Source organism: Alosa alosa, chromosome 1 (assembly GCF_017589495.1).
Source record: "Alosa alosa isolate M-15738 ecotype Scorff River chromosome 1, AALO_Geno_1.1, whole genome shotgun sequence".
NCBI lineage: Eukaryota > Metazoa > Chordata > Actinopteri > Clupeiformes > Clupeidae > Alosa > Alosa alosa.
In genome coordinates this window covers 8,957,114-8,980,404 of record NC_063189.1, presented here as the reverse complement: position 1 = coordinate 8,980,404, position 23,291 = coordinate 8,957,114, and the positions used below count along the sequence as shown (strand labels likewise).

Sequence of the window (23,291 nt, the reverse complement as noted above, 5' to 3'; positions counted from 1 at the left end):
ATGTTAATGGCTGTAAAAGAGCATAACCCGTTTGAACAATTGGTGCTGTATGGGTTAATGGTATAGAATGGATAAAACGAACACTTTTTCTGTCTATTAATTCAAACATGCAGTTGCAAGTGACATGATGTTTCATGGATATGATTTTCAACTAGCATCACTCTACATCTATATCCATCAGTCAATTTGTAAAATGGCTACCGGGTCTTGACAGGTGGATTATTTAAGAGGGACTAATGTTTTCCAGAAATAAATTTTAACATCCTGGTTTAGGACCATAGACTATTTAGGCCATAAGTTCTCCGGTCAGGGAAACGTGCGGAAAATGGGAGGTCTTCCGTCAGGATTCTCCAGGATTTACGTCAGTACATACGGTGATTGTCTGGTTGTGTTTTGGGTTAGCATAAAGGCTGTCAACTAGTGCTGTCACTTTCAGGTAAATATAACCTGCTGTGTTCAGATAGACTCATTAAAGAGTGCATGTAGCTGAAGAGGTAGAAATGAACCCGCATTTGTAAATAGTTTGTACTGTCCCGGTCAGTGTGAGTTAAGACGTTATTCATTGCGAAACAGAAATTGTGGTAGCTTCTAAGGACATCTAGTTAATCCCCTCTTCTGTGAATCCTTGCTATGGCTAGCTAGCTTCCATAGCTAACATTAGTGTTCGCTAGCATCGCCATCACATTAAAAACGCCAGTGAACGATATTATTGATTTGGTCAGACGAAGCTTTGCTTAGACATAACATCAAGAAAAAGAACTACCGGTCCTCTTAAAAGTTTAACGTATCAAAGTCAGATAGCATGTGAGCTAAAGAATCTGGTAGCTAGGTGCAGTCTGGTAGTTAGCCACTATAGCCAGGAACGAAGAGGCGTGAAAGCCAAGTCCTCCGAGTAGATAGATAGATAGATACTTTATTGATCCCCAGGGGAAATTCAAGATTAGTAGGTCGTGTTATTCATTTTTTGCTGTACAGGTGGCTGTTGTTGCTGTCCATATGTTATTTACGTATTCGTCCAATGGAGCTACAATGTAAATATTTGAAAAGATCTATGCAATGAACGGACAGCAATAATAGACTAACACGGGTTTACTAATCTTAGTGTTCTGTGGTAACATTAAATGTTTTCATCGCATATATATTTCACACCGAATAAAAACCTGTTAGCTATTTGTTTTTGGTTTCTGAGGAAAGAGCATTATTCAGCATACCGGCTCAGTGTTAGAACAGCACTTGACAGACGTCGATCTCGATAATTATATCCCATGCCTATGTTTAGATAACCTAACCTAACTTATGTTGCATACATTGCAGTCAGGGTAAACATAAGATGTCTGCATTTTTTTATTCTCTGCAATTGTTTCAGGTTATTTGTGTGCAGCAGCTGTATCCTCTCTTGAAACATCAGAACTGCTTAACCATGAGTTTACCAGCAGCGCCCCCGAGTTATGCAGAGGCCACAGCTGGAGATAAGGAGGCTGGGATCTCCTCTCCTCCCTATGGAGGTCCACCTCCCATGATGCCGCCACCTCCTGCCATGCACCCCAGCTGGGCTTATGTGCACTCCGGCCCCAGTATGTCATCAGGTTACAGTACTCCAGGACTGTATGCTGTACCTATGTACTGTTAAAGACCATGTTAAGCACATGACTTAAACTTCATGGGCCCCTCTTTGAAACTTTTTCCACATACTGGACATTTAATGGTTTTCTCCTTCTGTATTAGGCCCTGGCTACAGCAACCCCTATGCGTCAGACATGTCCTCCCCGTTTTCGGACCCCAGCTCCAGTGGCAGCTTTGACGGTCTCGGAGGAAGCAGCTGGGAGGACAAAAATGTCCGCCGCATGTTCATCAGAAAGGTTAATGTCCAGTTTGTTTATTATTTCATCTTTACACATCAATATATAAGAAGAAAAAGTGTTGCAGTGAGCACCGTTTGTTTGTATGGTTAGATCACAATCAAAGTGCATCCCTTGCAGATGAAATGCTATCTGCTGGGTGGCAGTCATTGGAGCTCTCAGTGCTTATGGTGTGTGTGTTTTATTTTCAGGTGTTCAGCATTCTCATGGTGCAGCTTTTGGTGACGTTTGGTGTTGTTGCCCTCTTTACATTCTGGTGAGAGAACATGTTTACCTAAGCAGGCTTACTTTGTCAACATCTTAAAGACAGTTAAGGCTTACACAAACAGGAAAAATAATTTCACTCCCTCCCTCCCTTGTCCTTTCCCTACAGTGAGCCCGTTCGGCAGTTTGTTCAGTACAATCGCATTGTTTATCTGGCATCTTAGTAAGTATTCAGCCCCTTTCCACTCAGGTCATTAGTCCCTTTGGGAATGCTGAAGAGGTTCTATGTTCTCATTTGTTTGTGTGTTTGTTTGTTTTTTCTATCCCCACAGCATGATGTTCATGGGGACTTATCTGGTGCTGGTGTGCAGTACAAGTGCCCGGTAAAAGCAAGACTCTCCTCCTTTTCCCAGTCTGGTTCCTTTGAGGCCTCTCAGGGTCTGCAAGAAAGATTGGGCAGAATGGTCTCTTGTTATCATGCAGACCCTCATGAGATCTGGCTAGTAATTGTAAAGAACAGGTCACAGAGGGCTTTCTGATAGTATTTTTGTAATGTATACAAATTTAATATAACAATGAGTAGTGAATGTATCTGCTTTGTGTGCAAAACTTTAATTTTATTGCAACGTGATGTACTTAAGCTATGTATTTGATTTCCCCCCCTTTAGACGACAGTACCCTACCAATCTCATTCTACTTGGAATCTTTGTAAGTTAATAGATATTAATTGAATCTACTATACTGGTTGATGTATTATTATTACATCTTGTATATTATTTTATGGTATCTGTAAGTGAGCTGGTTCACTTTTGTACTAGCAGCTGTGGTGGTATGTTTGTTGTAGTTGTTGTGTGGTGACAATTGTACGTACCCAAATTTTCTTTCCACCACCACAGACTCTTGCGATGTCCTATATGGCAGGCATGCTGGCCAGGTATGTTGTCTTTTGTCCTGAAATTCCCTGATATTTGTGTGTCCATGCACATGACATTGTACTGTGATTGTTCTGTTTGCCTGCTGAGCTGTCCTCCTGTGCCACTTATGTTTCCATAGCTACCACAACACTAAGGTGGTAATGCTGTGTGTGGGCATCACGGCTGTGGTCTGTCTCGGAGTCACTCTCTTCTGTTTCCAGTCCAGGGTGAGTCATCCTAGCCACAGGGCCGTCTGCCACGACTGTGTTATTGACCACAAAAGTAGTGATTACTTTGGACAAATTTGCATTTGTTTTGACCATTAGAGTAAAAATGTCTTAAAGACCTCACAATCTTTTACCCAGCTCTTTATGTGTCTTAGCATTAATTTGCGAAGGTGATTTTGTTGTAGACATAATTTATGCTTGAATCCTCAGAGGATGTGTGTTTTCTGGTTCACTGTTCTGCTTGGTATATCTACAATAAGGTTAAATTCCTCATGGACTGTTATATCAAACTACATATCAAAGTGGATAGACCACTACCGCCCTCCTGTCATATGGCACCTGGTTGTTCAAAAGAAATCTGATTGGATTTTGCCTATCGGATTGGATCAAATCTTGAAAATGGGTTCTTCAAAGGGAAAACAGGATCCTGAAATCGGATTGGATCATGTAAACTAATCTTGGTTTTGATCTGGATAAAACCTTCACTTTTTGTTGTTAAAAACTTGAGTTGGATTGGGATAAATTTGATGCAAAAAATAGGATTACCCTGATCCCAACAGAAAGGTGGATTTCAGGCAGGATTTGAGAGGAAGTGTGATTGTTTGTATTTATTTATTTGTCATGGATAAGATGAGGGGTCTGATAATGGAAGGGGGGGAAGGGGGTGTTTGTATTGTTTTATTGTGGTGTTTTCTTTCTCTTTAGATAACATAATCAAAGCTACCTCAGGCCATCTATTCTAACTGTTCTTCCTTACATAGCCACTAGGCTAGATTGTGGTATAGTTCCATTTAGAAACACAGGTAATCCGGATTTCGTAATCCTGAAAAGGTTGTATCTGGATCAGGTTGATCCAGTCCTCAATTGCTTTGAAAAACAGGCATAAAAGAAATATGGATTACCTGATCCTGGATTGCAAAACATGGGATTTCCAAATCCGGATCATTCCGATCCAGATTAAACTTTTTGAACAACTGGGCCCTAATGATAGCCAGAGTGATCCCAGTGTGTTGGGGGTGTGGTGTGTGTGTAGAGCCAGAGTGATCCCAGTGTGTTAGGGGTGTGATGTGTGTTGAGCCAGAGTGATCCCAGTGTGTTGGGGGTGTGGTGTGTGTTGAGCCAGAGTGATCCCAGTGTGTTGGTGGTGTGGTGTGTGTTGAGCCAGAGTGATCCCAGTGTGTTGGGGGTGTGATGTGTGTGGAGCCAGAGTGATCCCAGTGTGTTGGGGGTGTGGTGTGTGTTGAGCCAGAGTGATCCCTGTGTGTTGGGGGTGTGGTGTGTGTTGAGCCAGAGTGATCCCAGTGTGTTGGGGGTGTGGTGTGTGTTGAGCCAGAGTGATCCCAGTGTGTTGAGGGTGTGGTGTGTGTTGAGCCAGAGTGATCCCAGTGTGCTGAGGGTGCTGTGCTGTGGTTGACTCCAGGTTGACTTCACCTCCTGTCACGGCCTGCTGTTCTCCCTCATGATGGTGTTGATGGTGACGGGGCTTGTGCTGATCTTCACCGCCCCCTTTGGCTATGTGAGTCCGTCGACACACCACTCACACACACAGCCCTGTGGTCTTTGGAGCGCACTTGTGGCTTTTTTTATGAATGGTTTACATTAACTGCTGTCTTTAGTCTAAAAGTCTAACAGTCGTAAGTCTAACTTAGAGGTTAGTTTCATAACTAGGTTAAATTAGTTAACTAAGGTTAATTTCATAACTAGGCAAAATCAAAAATTTGCCGATTTAACACCATGGGAAAGATCTTAACAACAAACATTGATGAGTCAGCTCAGTACATATAAGCATATGCTACGTTGATTACTGTTATATTCAGAAATGTCATGTTTGTTTGAAAAAGACCATCTGACATGTTGCAAACATTTTCACAGATCCCCTGGTTGCAGACAGCATATGCTGGACTGGGTGCCCTGGTCTTCACACTGGTAATACCGAGGAAGCTCACCTCTTTAAATTGACATTGTTTGTTATTGTGCTACCATTCCATTACATAGTGTTTATAGTAGTACTTAATACATAGAGAATTACATTGCATTGATCATATGGGCTCGCCTGGCTACCACCAGGCTGATTCTCATAAAGACCCTTTGTTCACTTCCGATTTCGCAGGGGCGTAACCACCAGTGAAATTACAATTAAACTGGTACATGAAACTCACCAAATGTTTTTGGAAGTACAGCAAACGCATCTGCCTTGTAAACGACGGTTTGAAATGCAGTTATTTACCACCATTGTCAGTTTTTGGTGATTTGGAAATGGGCTTAAGTTGGGGTAGTTGCCAGATGGTTCTGCTGAGCAAATTCAAATGCCCTCACTCATTCGTCCGGGTTCACCCAGGCTACACAGAAAAGAGTGCAGACAGGCATGGTGTGTGCCCATGTGCCCATCGGTGTGTGTGCCCATCGGTGTGTGTGCCGTCTTCCCGCACACTCACTCCCACACTCCTCCTCTGGCACGGCTGTTGTTTGTGCGCACACACACGTCTCACACATGCACTGGGGTGTTTTGTGTTTTTGTCCTCGTTGTAGTTTCTGGCGTTCGACGTGCAGCTGCTGATGGGGAATCGCCGCTACTCACTGAGCCCGGAGGAGCACGTGTTTGGCGCTCTCTGCCTCTACATGGACATCGTCTACATCTTCTTCTTTCTGCTCCAGCTCTTTGGGAGCCGTGAGTGAGGTGTGCCTGATGCCGTCAGTCCTCAGCCTTGACCTGTCTATTGACCCTACTCTACACACACACATAATGTACCTGCACGCACACACACACACACATACACGCACTCACATAAATTAACTGACATGAACTGTTGGTTGCACACACACAAACAAACACACACACACAACACACACACACACACACACACACACACACACACACATATGTTCACTTTTATTTGCTCCCTGAGGAATGCTGGATCTTCAACCTCATGAACCGCTGATGATCGGTGGTGCACTGGGGTTAACAGTTTGGTTTGGTTCTGTCTTACCTCTTGCTGTATGTGCGTGTGCGTGTTTATTCCTGAGTTAGGAAGGATGAGTCATGTTTATAAAGCCTAAGTAAAGCAGCCTTTTTATGGGAAGGGGTACAGTGTGTACCCAGGCTTTAAAACACACATGCACAATGCGCATATACTGTACACACACACACACACACGTGCAAACCCGTAAACTCTACTGTCCTTAAGACAATCATAATCGGTTTGAAGAACTGGACGACAGGAGTTAGTCATCATTAAAAAAAGAGTGTCTGGCTGCGGCGGTTGTTTTGCGTTAGCCATCCAGGTATCACCAAAGTGAACAGTATTCAAGGGCCACTTGCAGCAGATATTGTATAAGCCCAGCATGCAGTTGTTTGTCAGGTGTTCTGTTCTTTTAGGGGAAGTGTGTGCAAACTCAGTAATACTCATGCCAAATGACCTCCGAGGCCCAATGAACAAACTTAATTTGTTGCAAATCAGAGTGCTGTCAAGCTAGAGTGTGTGTTGGCGGTAATTCTGTCCATACGCTGAGCATAGAAGGAGTAAGTACAAGGCAGGTAGACATTTTCAGAACATTTCACGCATTTTCCTGACAAAGTCAGGTGATATTATATTGATATTTAAAGCTGCAATATGCAGCTGAGTCTAGAACTATCCATGAAACCACAACTAACCTCTCCACCTCCATCCACCTCTTCACCCAGCCCCAGCCCAATCATTAACTTGAAGTTTCTCTTGGCCTCTGATTGGTGCAGGGGTTGATGCAAAATTTGAGAATGGATTATCTCTGTTGTGCTGCCCAGGCTGTCTAATAAGCCTGGTAAACAGAGTCGGAAAGATGTGCTTTTGAGCTCATTTTTAACAAAACATACACAATACATGCTGTAGTTTGTACTTTGTACAAAAATGATTATTGAAAGGAATTTACTGTTAAGTAGGTGTACTAACGGAATACATTGAATTATACATAAATGTCTATAAGGAAAATTTGGGTTCTGAAGTGGAGAGACCACACCAAGTTTAGCATTCCTCTTGGCTCAGCTGCAGGTTGTTTTGCTGGGACACTCTTTGCAAGTGCCCCAAAGAGTGAGGTTCTGCAATGAGGCTGAGTTAATAGCCTGGGTGTTCCCATGCTGCCTTGCGCGCGATTTGATTCACGCTGCTAAGGCAGCCTGGAGACCATGGAGCAAAATTTCGCCTGAGATAGGGAACCAATCACAGAACGGGGGAAAGCAAGACGATGATGAGCTATGCACAGACGCATTTGATAGACATCCGTGGCACCCAATAAACGGATCTGGGCATTTTTTTCAAATACGAGAAAATGAACGTTTGGTTCCCAGACCACGTCTCATTGAGAAGTGGTGGCGCTAGCCAGGCTACTGAGTTAAGGAAACCTCTGACTGATGCACACATTCCGATTAGGGTCCCATCTTTGTGGAGGTCTGTAACGTGGATTCCTAAAGTGTTGTCCATAGAGCAATAACCTGTCCAGGCCTTGCCTTGCATGCAGACCTTGTCGTTTAATGTACTGTGCAGAGTTGGACCAAGTCCATCTGTTCTGGCCAGTAGACACAACTCCCATGATGTCACTTAGAGCATGGCTAAGTAGATAACCTTAAGTGTGTGAGGAAGTAGAGTGTCTATGCTCAGATTGGTGGGGAAAAACTTAAAGTATTATTGTACAGTGCCTAACTGTGAATGTTTTGGCATTAATCAAGAAGTTTGAATTTGTTTTTTTTTATATGAGCTACATTATTTCAAATGTTATACGTCATTCAACAGAATCATTCAGACTTATTCCAAAGCTCCTTTAAAAAGAACAAAAACAGAGATGCAGATGTTTCACTTTAACCTAAATATATAATCATTCCTGTGCTGTAGTTGGGTTGCCCTTTCATCTTGTGTCATTGGGCTCTTTCATAGATATCCTATCCAGTGCATTGTTGTAATATTCCCTGTCCATTCAAAAGGGCCCTGTTATAGCACTGCAGTTCATTAATTTCTTCAGTTCACCTGCTGTATGCCATTGCAACAGCTCTAGTGGTCTAGAGGAATTCTTCCAGTTGAGTTAAGGTGATGATGCACAGCCCAAACCTCTTGAGCAAAGTTAATGGGTACTGTTGATGACTGGTGGTGTTTTGGGCATCTACCCATTCATTTATATGGAGAACTTTGACCATCAGTGAGTGGGCAGTTTTTCATGACCATCCAATCTGAAAACTGGGAACAGGTCATATAATTGCCCAGCAACATTGCTCAAAAAAGTTGCCCCATGTATCATCAAGTCTTTGGATACTCTTAATAATAGGAATTTAGCATAATGGTTTATGCACTATCGACTAATTACAGCAGCATCTTAAGTGATATTCTCCTTTACAGAAAGTTATACTTTTTTTCTTGTCATTTCTTTATGGTAATGGATTGATGGATCATGTAGCTATGAGATTGAAACATTGATTGATATCAGCGACTTGCTGGATTTGTATGCTACTGGTAGAAAGAAACCAGGCCATGATCTTGTTGAATGTGCCAAGTGCTTGGCAGAGAAGGGGTATGTATATCTATGTAACACTGAGAGTGTTAATCATAGTTTCAATATGCATATAATATTGGATCTAACCTTTATTCCTTTCTTTAGGGTTTCCTAAACTAAGGGCAGGTGTAAAATAATCTTCAAAAATTCCTTGTGTGGGTTAAGAGTAATATTTTGTTAGAACTTCAGCTCTTAATGAACAAATTTTGTCTGTTGTGCAGGTCTCCCTATATAAATGTGCAGTGTGTGAGGGTTGAATATGTGATTTTTTTTTCTTAGTCTCTGCACTAAGTCAACTAGACCATCAGTTTGTAGTACCAAAGACTAGTGCATGAGGAATGTTGTATAGTGTGCCCTAAAGCAGGCCTGCCCTGGGCGGGGTGATCCCACATACAATAGAAGCAGTCTAATTCACCAGGTCCTCAACACACTGATACATTGGACGTGGGGAACTATTTTTGTAGGGGCCCTTTTGTATCCATTGGTCCTGTGGTGAAATAAAAGAATGCTTCACGATGGAAACTGTGTCCTTGTTGTCACTATAACTTGCTGTTATGGATAGCAATGAAGGGTTCAGGTGAGTACATTTGTGTGATGAACTTGTTCATTGGCAGGCATACAAAAGATAACACAACTCAATTAATAAGCGTAATTTGTTTTAACCTAGAAATCGGTTTGTTCGTACACGAAGATGGAAACAAAAGTGAAATAAGGTTAGGTTAAATGGAGAGTGTATGTTGTAAAGTCAGATAACTGAAAAATGAGGTCTCTCCATGTTTTGAATGCCATTAACTGAGACTTCACTTTTTACTTGTAGTGTAAAAGTGGACCATGAAGGTTGTAAATTGGTTTAAACAGTAGGCAAAAAGACCCTAACTGATTATTGTTATTTATTGTAGTTTTGTAAGAATAGTGTGTAGGCAACCTTTGTTGGGATTTTGACCTCAGTATTTTTTGTGCATTGTCAGCTTTGTTTTATATTAAGCTACTACTAGCTAAACTTTTTAAAGGTTTCATACTTTTCCAGACATGTTCATAATTATGGAAACTAGTAGGCCTATGAAATTAATCCAGTAGTAGACTATGCATAAACGCTGATATGTAGCTTTAAGAGATGTCACGTGGTATCGTCAAAGCATTTCCTAATGAAATATGGCGCTACCCACTAGCTGTCGTCTTCTGGTTCTACACATATCTAGATATAATTCGTATGTTTTGGAAACATCACGTATTTGTTTAACGAGCAATTTATTGCTCGCTAAAAGGCAACTGACGTATGGGCAAACTGCAAGGATTTCTCCGTCCTTGTCGTGGAGGAGCGCAGTGAGCAGAAGGTCATTCCGACGTTGTAATATCACCAGTAATCACGTCAATGAGAAAAGCCATAATGAAGAGAATTCCAACAAGCGGAGTGCATTATGGGGTGCTGTTGGTAAGTTAGTTTATGTGATTGCAGATTTTACATGTACGAACAGAAGTTAAAGATTTGACATAATGCAGGTTACTAGAACTCTTGCAAAACATGTTACATTCAGAAACGCTAGTGGGCGCGCAAGTTAGGTAAGCCCAGAAATGTCAATGTCCACGTGTGGCTGTAAACACCAATTTTTTTCTGGTTTGTCATTTCATAGCAGCGTTCTCCTTCTTCGGTAAGGCTGACGATGAGAGAGATGAAGCGCAGAAGGCAGAAGATGAAATTATTTTGCTCTTGAAAAAAGCCAAGGTAGCTACCATCATGGCATAACAAAATGTACTGCATCTTCAGCTTGCACCATTTTACAGGTGCATACTGTCAAATGGAGACACTGTATCGCGAGTGAACTGTGTAAACTTTGTGAAAACATATTTGATTTCTTGATAAGATAAAAAGGCCTAATACACTTTAAATATTGGCACACGGCATCAGGTCCATGAAGTGGCATAGGCCTCTAAGTATTTGAAGCTATTTTAAGTAACGATCTAATGCATTTGGTTTGATTATCCTCAGCTTAGTATGATGAGGGACGAGTTGGAAGCAGCCAATGTTTTCTTGCATCAGGCTATAAGACTGGCTCATCAAACTCATAACACCCAGGCCATCATCTACACATACAGCTTGGTATGTTGATCTCTCCTGTAGCTCTTTAATTCATCACCACCTGTCTGCATGCACCATTTTGACAGTGATACAGTCATATAGAGAGATTTAACTGTCATAGAGTTGGTTGTGTATTCTGATGGTCTTCTTCCTTCAACCTTTACAGATGGCAAACCTTGCCTTTGTTCAAGGTCAGCTGACCAACGTGAGTAAGAGTGTTGTGTCAGATACATGACCCAGAGTTGGGCTGTATTTTATCTCAAGAACGGAGTTGCTTTTTGCCACAAGAATAGAGTTGTTTCTCATCATAGCTGTGCTCATATCCCGGTTTACAGGCAGAGAAGCTCTTCAAGGCAGCCATGAGTTTCATGCTGTCTGGGGGAACGCCTCAGGTAAGAAGGGGAGACCATGGTGGACATGCTTTAGCTCATCATTTGGATGTGGTCTCTTGTCATGCTTTTGTATTGCTCTTGGGTGCTCCTTGTTGGTGCCCCCCACCCAATCCCAATCCTCCCCCACCTTTTTTATGCAGCCCTTGCCACTTAATCTACTAAACCCCTCTTCTACTGCACTACCCCCCATTAATGCACAAATAGGCTGACACCAGACATAATTTCACTGCATTTCTTACTTCCAGTAACTATATGCATGTGACAATAAACTTCCTTGTATCCTTGTATCCTTGTATTGTCTTCTGGGTGTGATAGTGTTTTTGAAGAGGTCAATCCCCACACACACATTTCATCACCCCCCTTCATACATACACACAATATACCGTTTTTAATACTACTTTTAATTTATTCTCTAAAGTTGAGATGGCTCTTGAGCAAAACAATTTCGTTACTTATAATTCCCTTTATGAGTACATGACCATAAACTACTTGAACTTGAATTTGTGTTTGTGTCCCCATTCTTTCTCTGGTTAGGATCATAATGCGGTCATTGAGATGTCCCTGAAGCTTGCAAGCATATATGCCTCTCAGAACAAGTAAGCGTGCTGCCACCATTGCCAGATCTTGTAAATGAAAGTAAGGTGGGCTCTCTTTTCTTGGACGATTTTGTTTGGTTCTTGTTGTAGTGAAATATAGTTTGTGTAGGCCTATATATATTATAGCTAAATTAGCTATAGCTATAGCTAAATTATTCCTGTTTGTTATACGTGTTCCTCAAGTTCCTCAAAAAACGTGAATTGACAGGATGGTCATATATATTCTTGTCCCAAATGTCCTTGCTAGGAATGAATTGGCAGAGCATGGGTTCCAGTTTTGTACAGAATCTCTGGAGGCCAAGATCGAGAAACACAAGGACCTCTCCCTAGAGGAGTTATCAGGTATCCAATCAACTCAAGCCCACCTTTCCTCCAAACCACCAGTTTTCAGCTGTCATTGTATCCGTACAAGTCCTGCTGTTGTTGGTGACGGATGGTTGTTGATGTCTGTGGTGATGTTTCCTTGTCCCCCCCGTCAGATGAGGAGAGGAAGGACACGCGGCTGCTGCTGGGCCTCTGTTTGGATGCCAGGGCACGCTACCTGGCCGTCACCCACCGGCTGACCGAGGCCACGGGCGATTACCGCCGCGCCCTGCAGATTTGCTCTGAGGAGCAGGGAGAGACGCACCCACAGGTGCAGCACCCAGCTACTTCCATATGTCATTGTTTTAGTTTGGCACTTTCTTACAGTTACTAGTAGCCTAACGTTTTGCTGATAAGCTTTCTATTTGTTCAGGTGCTCAAGTGTCACTTTCCACTCATTCATGTTAGTGTGATTTTATAGAGGAACGTTTTTGTCCAGGCCGCTTGCAACTGACTTGTGGTTATTCCGGAAGCCGGGGCTGTGCTTTGTAGCTTCACATAGTACCACTACTTTTGGTTTCTCTCTCCCCCTCTCTCACCCTTTCTGTGTTGTTTCAGACTCTGGTGCTGATGAGTGATCTGGCCACTATCCTGGACCTTCAGGGGAAGCATGATGAAGCCCTCAGTCACGTGAAGAAAGCTATGCAGCTGGGGAAGGAGGCTGGCCACCCTGACCAGCACGTGCTTCTGGGCAACATGGCTGGCATTCTGATGCATCAAGGTAAACAAAAAATGGAAAAAGAGGAACCTTCAGTAGCTGCTTTCAGATATAACATCCGGAGTATATGCGGAGCTTTGTCAAACGGAGGTCCGACCCTTCGGGTGATTCAGATAGGATGCTTGCTAACATGCTGACATTATACAGTCATATGTGTGAACGACACCGACGCACATTAACAGAATCTCCATGTGGTTGAACAGGTTGAATGTGGTTGAACACTCACATGAACAGAGTCTCCGCATGTTCTTCTCTTCGTTCAGACATGAGCTCGTTTACATAATGTCCGTCGGAAATACTAGGAGGGAAGCAGTAGAACACCCGGCTAAGTTCAGACTTCCAAATGACCGTTTATGTTGTTCAGATATACGGCCCGACCGTTTAACATCCGCAGAACCTCCGGTCTTACACGTATGAATGGAGCTAATGTAAACTTTTTAAAATGTGAACAAACTGAGTCTTAGGTATTGGTGTAGAATGAAGCTTTGCATGTAAGAACCATCTTGTACTGTAGGGTGTGAGCCACATGTCTCTCTGTTTGTGTGTGTATGGGGCAGGTCAGTTTGAGGAGGCCAGCCGGCTGTACCATGAGGCTCTGGCCCTGGCGCAGGCCATCGGCGATGGTGAGGCCGCAGAGCAGATCCAGCAAGGACTGAAGGAGCTGGCCAGCAGGAGAGACGCCCAGGCGGACGGCAAGCCCGGCGGAGGAACTGAGTGTCCTACAGAAGGCCAGGCAGCGTCAGATTGACGTGAAAAAAAATTCCACCGCAGGAGCCCGGCATGCCAGCGGCAAGCCGCAGGTGGAAATGTTTGTTGTGTGTTAAAAGTCCCTTTGCCTGCGCCCGCACCGTGCCACCACAGTGTGCCCTGTGTCTTTGTGCCGTCTGTGGTCTGAACATCCAGCCAACTGCCATTGTCTGAGTGAAGTCATGTAGCCCCCTGTTCACCAGCTGTGACGAGGTCCTCACCCTCTCTCCCGGCCCCCAGGCGATGGGAGCTACCTTTATTTGGTCCTTCTCCCCTGTGTGCCCCATGTGATTTCCTCATTCAGATGTAGTGGAAAGGTGAAATGCACAAGCTTGTGCACCAGTTGATGAGACTCAGGGAGGTGGCGATATAGGGAACATTACAGCCAAGGTCTAGAGGCGCACAGCTGTCATGTTGTGAAACTGTTTACATGTGAATGAAATGCAACCATGGACAGAGCAGCTGTATTTTAACACATTTGTATGACTGTCAGGAGGACCAATTGAATGCTGCGTCTGATTGGCCTTGAGCACAATACAGTGTAGAAGACAACTGAGGGGATTCAATTGGAACGGGAAGCACAATTGGATGCCAAACTCAGAGGAGTTTGAGAAGAGAAGCTAAATCATCCTGTGTTTGAAAAGGAGATTGAATAAAAGTAACCTGTCACAGATCTTATCCATGTTGTGAGCTTTGATTGGATTTTACACACACAGTCATCTTTGCATCATGTCAGCCTGATGTAAATGAGTTCAAATGTACGTTCCTCACACTTCATCATTTTAATATCCTCAAAAAAGTCACCACTGTCCATTTGTATGGACTTTAAAATATTCAGTTATGCACTTCATAATTATTAGTCAATTTGGGCTTGATGAAAGAACATAGAAATGTGTACATTATAAGTCACCTGTCAGTTTTGTCATTAGTTGAGCTTTATGCTTGCCCTTATATATTATCGCTGAGGAAGAAAGTTTTAAAATGATATGTTTGTGTAAATTTTATATTTCGAATGAATTTCTATCAAATTAAAGGTATCCAGTAATCTTTAATATTTGCATCCTCTGTCATCAACGGCCACAGAGGTTGCAAATTGGACAGCAAACAGAGGGCTTATAAGAGAAATGTTCTGTAGGCCACACCACGCTTCCCTCCTATCAATCTGCATTTAAATTAAAACTCAGTTCTCCTCATCTGCTGTGGCATTTGAGTCTTACTCTAAAACCCTCACCTTCTCCCTATGCATCACCTGCCTTACTTTGGTACAGCATGGGGGGAGGTTTCCCTGACTATCCCCGCCAATCCCTGCCAGAAGTTTGAGGGGCCTGTCCAGAGACTGCACTGAAACACCCGCTTGTGCTAGGCAGACTTGAAACTTGTGAACTTGTAAGAGTATTGTCATACACAGGGTGGCAATGTTGATAGTAGTTTGGTTTCATTGAGGTCCACTTGTAAGATTTGGGGTGGTGTGGGTCAAAAATGTTATTTCGGTCTGATTGTAAAAGTTGTGGCAAACAGCCACAGAAATTAGGTTAACGGCAAAAAAAGAAGCTCCCTTCTATATTTAACTTGAAAGGATTCTTAGATTGTCAGCTCTTGTGCTTTTAAATCACAGCCAGAGGCTGCTCTAATTTGAGTGCTGTGTTTCCATGAGAGTTCCACACAAACCTATAGGTTTCTTTGCATGTGTTTCATAATATTACTTTTTAACATGATATGATATGCCGGTATCATAAAAATTATACATATCTCGTATCTAAATAATATACACAGTATATGATCGAAAAGTAAATTGTGCATAGGGCAAGATAGGATGAAAAACTAGTTGTTTACATGGGCAGTTATGAGGAACAAAATAATTTACCAATTAGGCCTGCATTTAGTAGTGAACTCAACAAAATAGAGTTCAGAGAACATAGTAATTTTTAGGTTGTGAAGTCCATGCTGTTCTAGTCTTATGTATGAACTGCTCTCTTTTGTCTCTTTGAGTAGACTAATCATAATGACTGTTTTTGAGGTGTTTAATGAAGCCTCTCATTATTGACATTATTATGTCATGCTCTGATAAATAGACTTCTCCATGCTGGTTGTGTGGTCCAATTATGTGTAATTCTACATACATTACTCAATCTACAGCCAAATGCAAAATACATTTAAATCCTGTTTTTGGTTTTGCTTGATGTCTTCTCAACAGTATCACTTATTTATTTGCATCCACTGAAATGTTTTGTTTGGGGCTTATTTCAAATGATGGGGCCAGGTTGTCTTAAGTTGTACTTTAATTGTATTCAATGAGCACATCCTTTATTTGATTAAATAATTTCCCATTTTATGTTTTTTTTTTTTTTTATTAGTAGAGGTACATTTTGGGTGGATCAATTAGTCATGCAACTATGGAGGCAGGCACATATTTGTGTGTGGTACATGTAATTGATGGGTGCCATTAGCAGAGCCATCGGAGTCAACAAAAAAAACATGCTAATTACAGGTTCCTGTGTAGGGCAGAGGGGGAACCAAAAAAATGTTTGTGTTCTCACAGCAAGCCAAAGCATCAGTCCCATTTCTCCCACAGTGCGGTTTGACATCTTCCTGGACACTCTCCCACACTGTTTACGACACGGTTCTGCTTTCTGAGAACTCATTCTGATTGGGAAAGGAGAACAGCCCTCAGAAATGATGGATCACTTGTGAAGTTCGTCAAAAAACTTCTGGGTAAAGAAAGTTTATCTCTCCTGTACCCTTCACAGATGTATACTGATTCTTCATTATTTACTAGCTATTTTTGTTGACTTCCATTCATAATCAATGGAGGTACTTTAAAAAGCCAACAGGTTCTGTTTCTGAGTAACACACAGCATAGCCTAATTGTGCTAGAAGCTAGAACATTTGAGACCTCATTTGTTCTTAGAAGCCTCAGGCAGATACCATCAAGTATTAAAGGGAATTTCATAACCTTTGTATTAGTGTACTTGGCAGGATTTTGCCATGTTTTAGATCAACACACGCCCAACACATCCCTCAGGGGATATCAATAGAGGCACTCGGCACTTCCCATAAATGAAATAAAGTTTAGCGCTCAGATCTTCTAAGCTTTGTAGACAAAACACTCAAGGCCATGGTACCTAGGGTAGTCTTCCCGTTATTAAATTCCTGTACAATGAAAATATGGCTGTTATTTTCTTTAACTCTTTCCAGTTGCTCTTGCATGGCGTGACTCCACGTTGTACCACCTCTCTTCAGTTTCAGCCCTTAGGCGTTCGATCCCAAAGGCCTGGTGATGCAGTGAACTCTCATCTACAGTGCCTAAAAGTGTTTAACCCCTTAAATATTTCCACTTTTTCTGCTTTTATAAATGGAATCTTGATCAATGTAATTTGGCTTTTATATATTATTAATTAACATTACTTTGTAGAAATGTGCTTTCACTTTAATATTAAAGGGAGTTTTGTAAATTATTGTAAAAAAAATGGCAAATTAAAATGACAAAGATTCCATTAAAGCAATAAAAGAGGAAATATCCTTATATCATGTATATCATCTGTATATCATCTACTGAATACCTTTGGCTTATTGTACAGAAAAAAAAAACACTGTTCACGCAATGATATAGCAAGAAGAGGTGACTTTAATAGGTACCCCGCCAGGTTGTGTAAGATTTCACTTGGCAAAAACATGCAGAGTGAGGGGATGAGAGGCCACTTATCTGATCTGTCGGAACAACATTATCTTCATTTACTGAGGTGGACTGGTTTGTTGTGGGAAACAGTTGTGAGCTGAAGTGCAACATTTTCTCAGAATTCTGAAAGCGTTCAGCTCTGAAAGCTGGCCTCGTTAACAAATCTAATTTGATGGAACATCTGGCAGAGCAATGCAGGAAGAAAAATTGCAATCAAATCAATTGGGAAAACCTGTGTGACTCAAAATCTTTCACAAGCCACAGTGACTGTCACTGAATTGTAATGTTCATAAAGGAGTCTACTCAGTATAAATCTTGATAAGCAAACCGGCCTATATCTCTACATAGTATCGGAATAGTTAGTTGGTAGCATAGTCTTAGCCAAAATGTGTCGGTAGGCTTAACGTTTTAATGAAAAGTGATGAAATTAAAAGCAATTTCCTCATAGCTACAGGCTTTTGGTAAGTAATAGAGTAAAGCAAAGAAAGTTTGAAAGAAAAGATCATTTGTTATTTATTTTGCAAAGATTTTCTGAAATGGCTTGGATAAAATAGTATATGCTACCCCTAACAAGATGATGCATTATTGGATTATAGGGATGTCTCAAGCTGACTATTACCTTTTAAACAGTGCCACAGATGTATTTGACATTGTATAATTTAGCTTATTTAAAAGTAGTCATTCTGCAGTTTGGCATCATTGTGTGTATCAGGCTGTCTGAGGAGATGAGAGGAAACGATGAGTAGGCATGTTAAGGGTATCAAGGTTATCAAACTAAGCTGATGCAGCTGCATGTTTCTGTGACTACAGTGGCATATTACAAACAATGTGCAAAGCACACATGTGTTTAAACTATGGCTGCATAGTGTTTAAGGTATGCTACAAGACGTTCAGGTATTGAGGCTTTGGTCTAAGCATTCGTTTTTAGTGTGTGCAATCAGGAAAAAACTGTAACTGTGATTCTATTTTTCTCTATTTCTGTAAGAATGTTTGTTTTTGTAAAAACAAAAATGTCAGCTGATTACTGCAGAATTTGAGTTTAACAGAAGACTGAGTCAGAGAAAAAGAAAATAAAAATAGAAACACAAAGACGGCAGTGTTTTATATAAAGCACATCAGTGTGTTGCTGTTGATTGAAAGAGTAATTAAAATGGTGCATGTGTGTATGGTTTTGTTTTTTTAGAAAGGATTGTTGAGTTAGGCATAGATGTGAGTTGTTTATCTCTAAGTGCTATGTCTTATTCGGCTGTGTGTAGAGTTTTGACATAATGAGCCAAATTCTGCAGAGAGTGTGTAAGCAATAGGCAAAAACTCTTAAGTCTGAGGCTGTAGCCAACCTCCTTGAACATCAATGGGGGAACAAAACTAAACATGCAGTCTGCAGAAGGCACTCTTCAAACCTGAGACAGCTGGAACAGTTTGCTCAGGAAAAGAGTACCAAACTACCTGTTGACAGATGCAAAAGTGTTATGAAGAGCTATAGAAAATGCTTTTTGGAATTGGGTTGTATAACTGTATGTAAAGGGGAAACCATGCTAGGCCATTGTTATTTGTTTTATAATCTGAAAAAATCTTCTGTCAAAAGTAAAGTCTGATTTGCATTAAACATGGAATACACAATTATGTATGCTTATCATTCTTGAACAATTGAGGGAATGTCCTATTTCATGGAGGGGCACCAACAATTTGGCCATTTTCAATTTAATTTTCATGCTGATCAAAAAAACCTTCTATATCAGGCAGAATATGTCACTGTGGTTTTGTCTTGATAAGCCATCTTGAGGTGGTAATGATTTTTCTCTCCACCAATTTCTTGAACTAATTAAAGAAAAATCAGTGTGTTTGTGTGTGTGTGTGTGTGTGTGTGTGTGTGTGTGTGTGTGTGTGTGTGTGTGTGTGTGTGTGTGTGTGTGTGTGTGCCAATGTGCGCGTGTGTGCGTGTGTGTGTCTATGTCTGTCTGTCTGTGTTTGCGGCGCGTGCGTGTGTGTGTGTGTTGAGCCACCCTGTCAGCCCCATCAGTGCAGGTCCGTGTAAAGCTGGCATATGAACCTGCTGTAGTGAGTGAGTGCCCATGCGCCTACTGCAGCCCTGCACACTGAGGCTTTGATTTTCAGAACCCTTAGTCAGGACAAGCCAAACGTGGATCATTGTAATCCAAACTCCCTCCCACCACTGGGAACCATTGTTCCACCTGACCCCGCGCAATGATTTGCAGTGCAAGGCATGCCGAGATCAGGGTTTCAGTGACCACTCCAGATGGTATATCATCTCAGCTGGTGCAGGATACATACTGTTTTGCCAAACACAGCAAAAAAAAGAAAAATATAAACACATTTAATGTGTGTTATTGTTTATGATGTGTAATTGTGCACTGTAGACTACACAAAAGTTTGTGTTCAATGACAGAATCCATCAACACCCACATCCAAGTCTCCCAGGGGGATTTGTCGATGCAGTGGACACCTGTTTTGTCATGCGAGTACAAAACCACTCATCTGTGCCAAAACAGACACAAGAGCGGTTTTGTGTAGAGTTGTTGTGTACAGTACTTGTGTGTGAGCCCCTATTTGCATGGAATCACTCCCTCCACTGTTATTAAGTCTGAAAATCAGTGTTCCACATTTGCCTGTTCCCATAACAACCTGGAAGTGGCATCTGTGTGGTCGGTGGCCGGTTGCTCTTAATGATTTTCTCACCCTGCCGAGGTCAACGAGGAGGTGAGATTTCAACACTCGCTCACAGAGAGGGAGGGAGAGAGAGCGCACCTGTGCCATTTATCCCAATTTGATTGACCCAGGAGGGGATAAGCAAACCTTTGTGAAGCGCGCTCATATTAAAGAATGAAGCCCAATAGCGTGTTATTTATTCTCGAGGTCAGAACTAGTGCTGACAGTGTGAGATCAGTGTGTTGCTGTTGATTGAAAGAGTAATTAAAATGGTGCATGTGTGTATGGTTTTGTTTTTTTAGAAAGGATTGTTGAGTTAGGCATAGATGTGAGTTGTTTATCTCTAAGTGCTATGTCTTATTCGGCTGTGTGTAGAGTTTTGACATAATGAGCCAAATTCTGCAGAGAGTGTGTAAGCAATAGGCAAAAACTCTTAAGTCTGAGGCTGTAGCCAACCTCCTTGAACATCAATGGGGGAACAAAACTAAACATGCAGTCTGCAGAAGGCACTCTTCAAACCTGAGACAGCTGGAACAGTTTGCTCAGGAAAAGAGTACCAAACTACCTGTTGACAGATGCAAAAGTGTTATGAAGAGCTATAGAAAATGCTTTTTGGAATTGGGTTGTATAACTGTATGTAAAGGGGAAACCATGCTAGGCCATTGTTATTTGTTTTATAATCTGAAAAAATCTTCTGTCAAAAGTAAAGTCTGATTTGCATTAAACATGGAATACACAATTATGTATGCTTATCATTCTTGAACAATTGAGGGAATGTCCTATTTCATGGAGGGGCACCAACAATTTGGCCATTTTCAATTTAATTTTCATGCTGATCAAAAAAAACCTTCTATATCAGGCAGAATATGTCACTGTGGTTTTGTCTTGATAAGCCATCTTGAGGTGGTAATGATTTTTCTCTCCACCAATTTCTTGAACTAATTAAAGAAAAATCAGTGTGTGTTTGTGTGTGTGTGTGTGTGTGTGTGTGTGTGTGTGTGTGTGTGTGTGTGTGTGTGTGTGTGTGTGTGTGTGTGGGTGTGTGCGTGTGTGTGTCTATGTCTGTCTGTCTGTGCGTTCGTTCATGCGTTCATGCGTTTGTGCTTGCGTGCGTGCGTGCGTGTGTGTGTGTGTGTTGAGCCACCCTGTCAGCCCCATCAGTGCAGGTCCGTGTAAAGCTGGCATATGAACCTGCTGTAGTGAGTGAGTGCCCATGCGCCTACTGCAGCCCTGCACACTGAGGCTTTGATTTTCAGAACCCTTAGTCAGGACAAGCCAACCGTGATCATTGTAATCCAAACTCCCTCCCACCACTGGGAACCATTGTTCCACCTGACCCTGCGCAATGATTTGCAGTAGCAAGGCATGCCGAGATCAGGGGTTTCAGTGACCACTCCAGATGGTATATCATCTCAGCTGGTGCAGGATACATACTGTTTTGCCAAACACAGCAAAAAAAGAAAAATATAAACACATTTAATGTGTGTTATTGTTTATGATGTGTAATTGTGCACTGTAGACTACACAAAAGTTTGTGTTCAATGACAGAATCCATCAACACCCACATCCAAGTCTCCCAGGGGGATTTGTCGATGCAGTGGACACCTGTTTTGTCATGCGAGTACAAAACCACTCATCTGTGCCAAAACAGACACAAGAGCGGTTTTGTGTAGAGTTGTTGTGTACAGTACTTGTGTGTGAGCCCCTATTTGCATGGAATCACTCCCTCCACTGTTATTAAGTCTGAAAATCAGTGTTCCACATTTGCCTGTTCCCATAACAACCTGGAAGTGGCATCTGTGTGGTCGGTGGCCGGTTGCTCTTAATGATTTTCTCACCCCGCCGAGGTCAACGAGGAGGTGAGATTTCAACACTCGCTCACAGAGAGGGAGGGAGAGAGAGCGCACCTGAGCCATTTATCCCAATTTGATTGACCCAGGAGGGGATAAGCAAACCTTTGTGAAGCGCGCTCATATTAAAGAATGAAGCCCAATAGCGTGTTATTTATTCTCGAGGTCAGAACTAGTGCTGACAGTGTGAGAGAGGGGAGTTTGATTCCACTTTGTGGAGTATTGCTTTGACATTTCGCTGAGCAAATGCATCGTTCATCTGTCACCATCTGTTCCCACTTTATACACCTGTAGTATGATAATGTGGAGTTGTGTAATCACATTTAAAATCTGAGAAGGAACTAATGGTCATCTAATGGTCATGAAGGTGTGAGGCTAGTGTCTGGCTGCCCGTGCAGAGTGTCTGTTCTAAGGATCGTCTTCAGATTGAGTGAAACTAAAATATCTTGTGTTGAGATGTCCCACTGCCTGGCCTCTGCCTGTGGTCTCACTGGGTGCAAAACAAGGAGACAGAGACATAACAGGATATAGGGGGATACACACTGGTAGAGAAAGGCCTCATCCTCGACACTCTCCCATGCCACACACCAGAGGCCAACAGTAACACATGCTGGATGCCACACAATGGCAGGAAGACTTCTGCGGTCAGCGTCTACTGATGCCGACCTGACCGATTAACACAGCCATAGCCTCTGGAGTTCATGCCATAAACTAGGTTTTTGGCGCGTGTGAAGAGTTACAGATGTCCTGAAATTATAGCCTAGCGCTCAATTAAAAAGAGCTTTTGAGGAATGCGGTGGTGAATATATGGGTTAAATATGGTTTAGTGGTAAGTGGATATGTAATTACCCATCCTGACAATGTATACATCATATCTAGCTTGTGAAGTTATTCATGCAGCGTTCCCATCACCCAGAAGTCGTGGTGGCAGTGATTTGCACTGTGTTCAACAAAACCAGTCCGGGCGGTAATGATCTCTCAGTGGGATCATGTGACTGTCAGAAAGAGTAAAGCAGACACAGCTTCACAGCCCCTGCTGCCGAGGTGATCACAAACTACATTCTGCTAAAATGAAACCCAGGCTTATATATTGTTTGCTGAAAAGATAATTAGCCACATAACCATATGTAATTATATTCAAACACACTTTCACACACTACCCCCTCTTCTTCTCCTCTCCTCTCTCTCTCTCCCTCTCTCTCTCTTTCTCTCTCTCACACACACATGCAAGGGATGCTGGTGGCTAAGCTGTGTGTAGCGCCTGTGGAATGTGACTGCGATGTTGTTCTGTTCTCTTTGGTCACCCACCTCTTCCCGGAGGATTTAAACGTTGACCAATTAATCCCCAGCTCTCTCACACACAGGCTCCGTCGCCTACCCATCACAACCCCCTCTCACTCTTAGACACACACACACACACACACACACACATACACACGCCTCCCCTCTCTCTTATATAATGTCTACGCTACCTTGTGTATACCACT

At 42.2% G+C, this 23,291-nt stretch overlaps 2 protein-coding genes across 3 annotated transcripts; both read left to right on the top strand.

The window, feature by feature from the left end:
- Positions 1-198: 198 nt before the first annotated feature.
- On the top strand, positions 199-7,419 carry faim2a (Fas apoptotic inhibitory molecule 2a). Of its 2 annotated transcripts, none has more exons than XM_048241345.1 (12): positions 199-374; positions 1,367-1,574; positions 1,726-1,859; positions 2,051-2,115; positions 2,233-2,286; positions 2,396-2,446; positions 2,732-2,771; positions 2,960-2,997; positions 3,117-3,204; positions 4,625-4,720; positions 5,077-5,130; positions 5,734-7,419. In XM_048241345.1, exons 2-12 carry the CDS (start codon positions 1,421-1,423, stop codon positions 5,878-5,880), a joined length of 921 nt encoding a protein of 306 aa, XP_048097302.1. In that variant the 5' UTR covers positions 199-374; positions 1,367-1,420; the 3' UTR covers positions 5,881-7,419. The 2 variants fall into 2 exon arrangements, with proteins under 2 accessions (XP_048097302.1, XP_048097294.1); XM_048241337.1 differs by having other exon boundaries at positions 199-436.
- A 2,414-nt stretch (positions 7,420-9,833) lies between these two features.
- ttc19 (tetratricopeptide repeat domain 19) lies at positions 9,834-14,289 on the top strand. The gene is made up of 10 exons (XM_048252207.1): positions 9,834-10,150; positions 10,350-10,441; positions 10,706-10,816; positions 10,962-11,000; positions 11,131-11,187; positions 11,722-11,783; positions 12,031-12,125; positions 12,263-12,417; positions 12,705-12,867; positions 13,422-14,289. The coding sequence occupies exons 1-10, from the start codon at positions 9,871-9,873 to the stop codon at positions 13,610-13,612; spliced, it is 1,245 nt and encodes a 414-aa protein (XP_048108164.1). The 5' UTR covers positions 9,834-9,870; the 3' UTR covers positions 13,613-14,289.
- Positions 14,290-23,291: the final 9,002 nt, after the last annotated feature.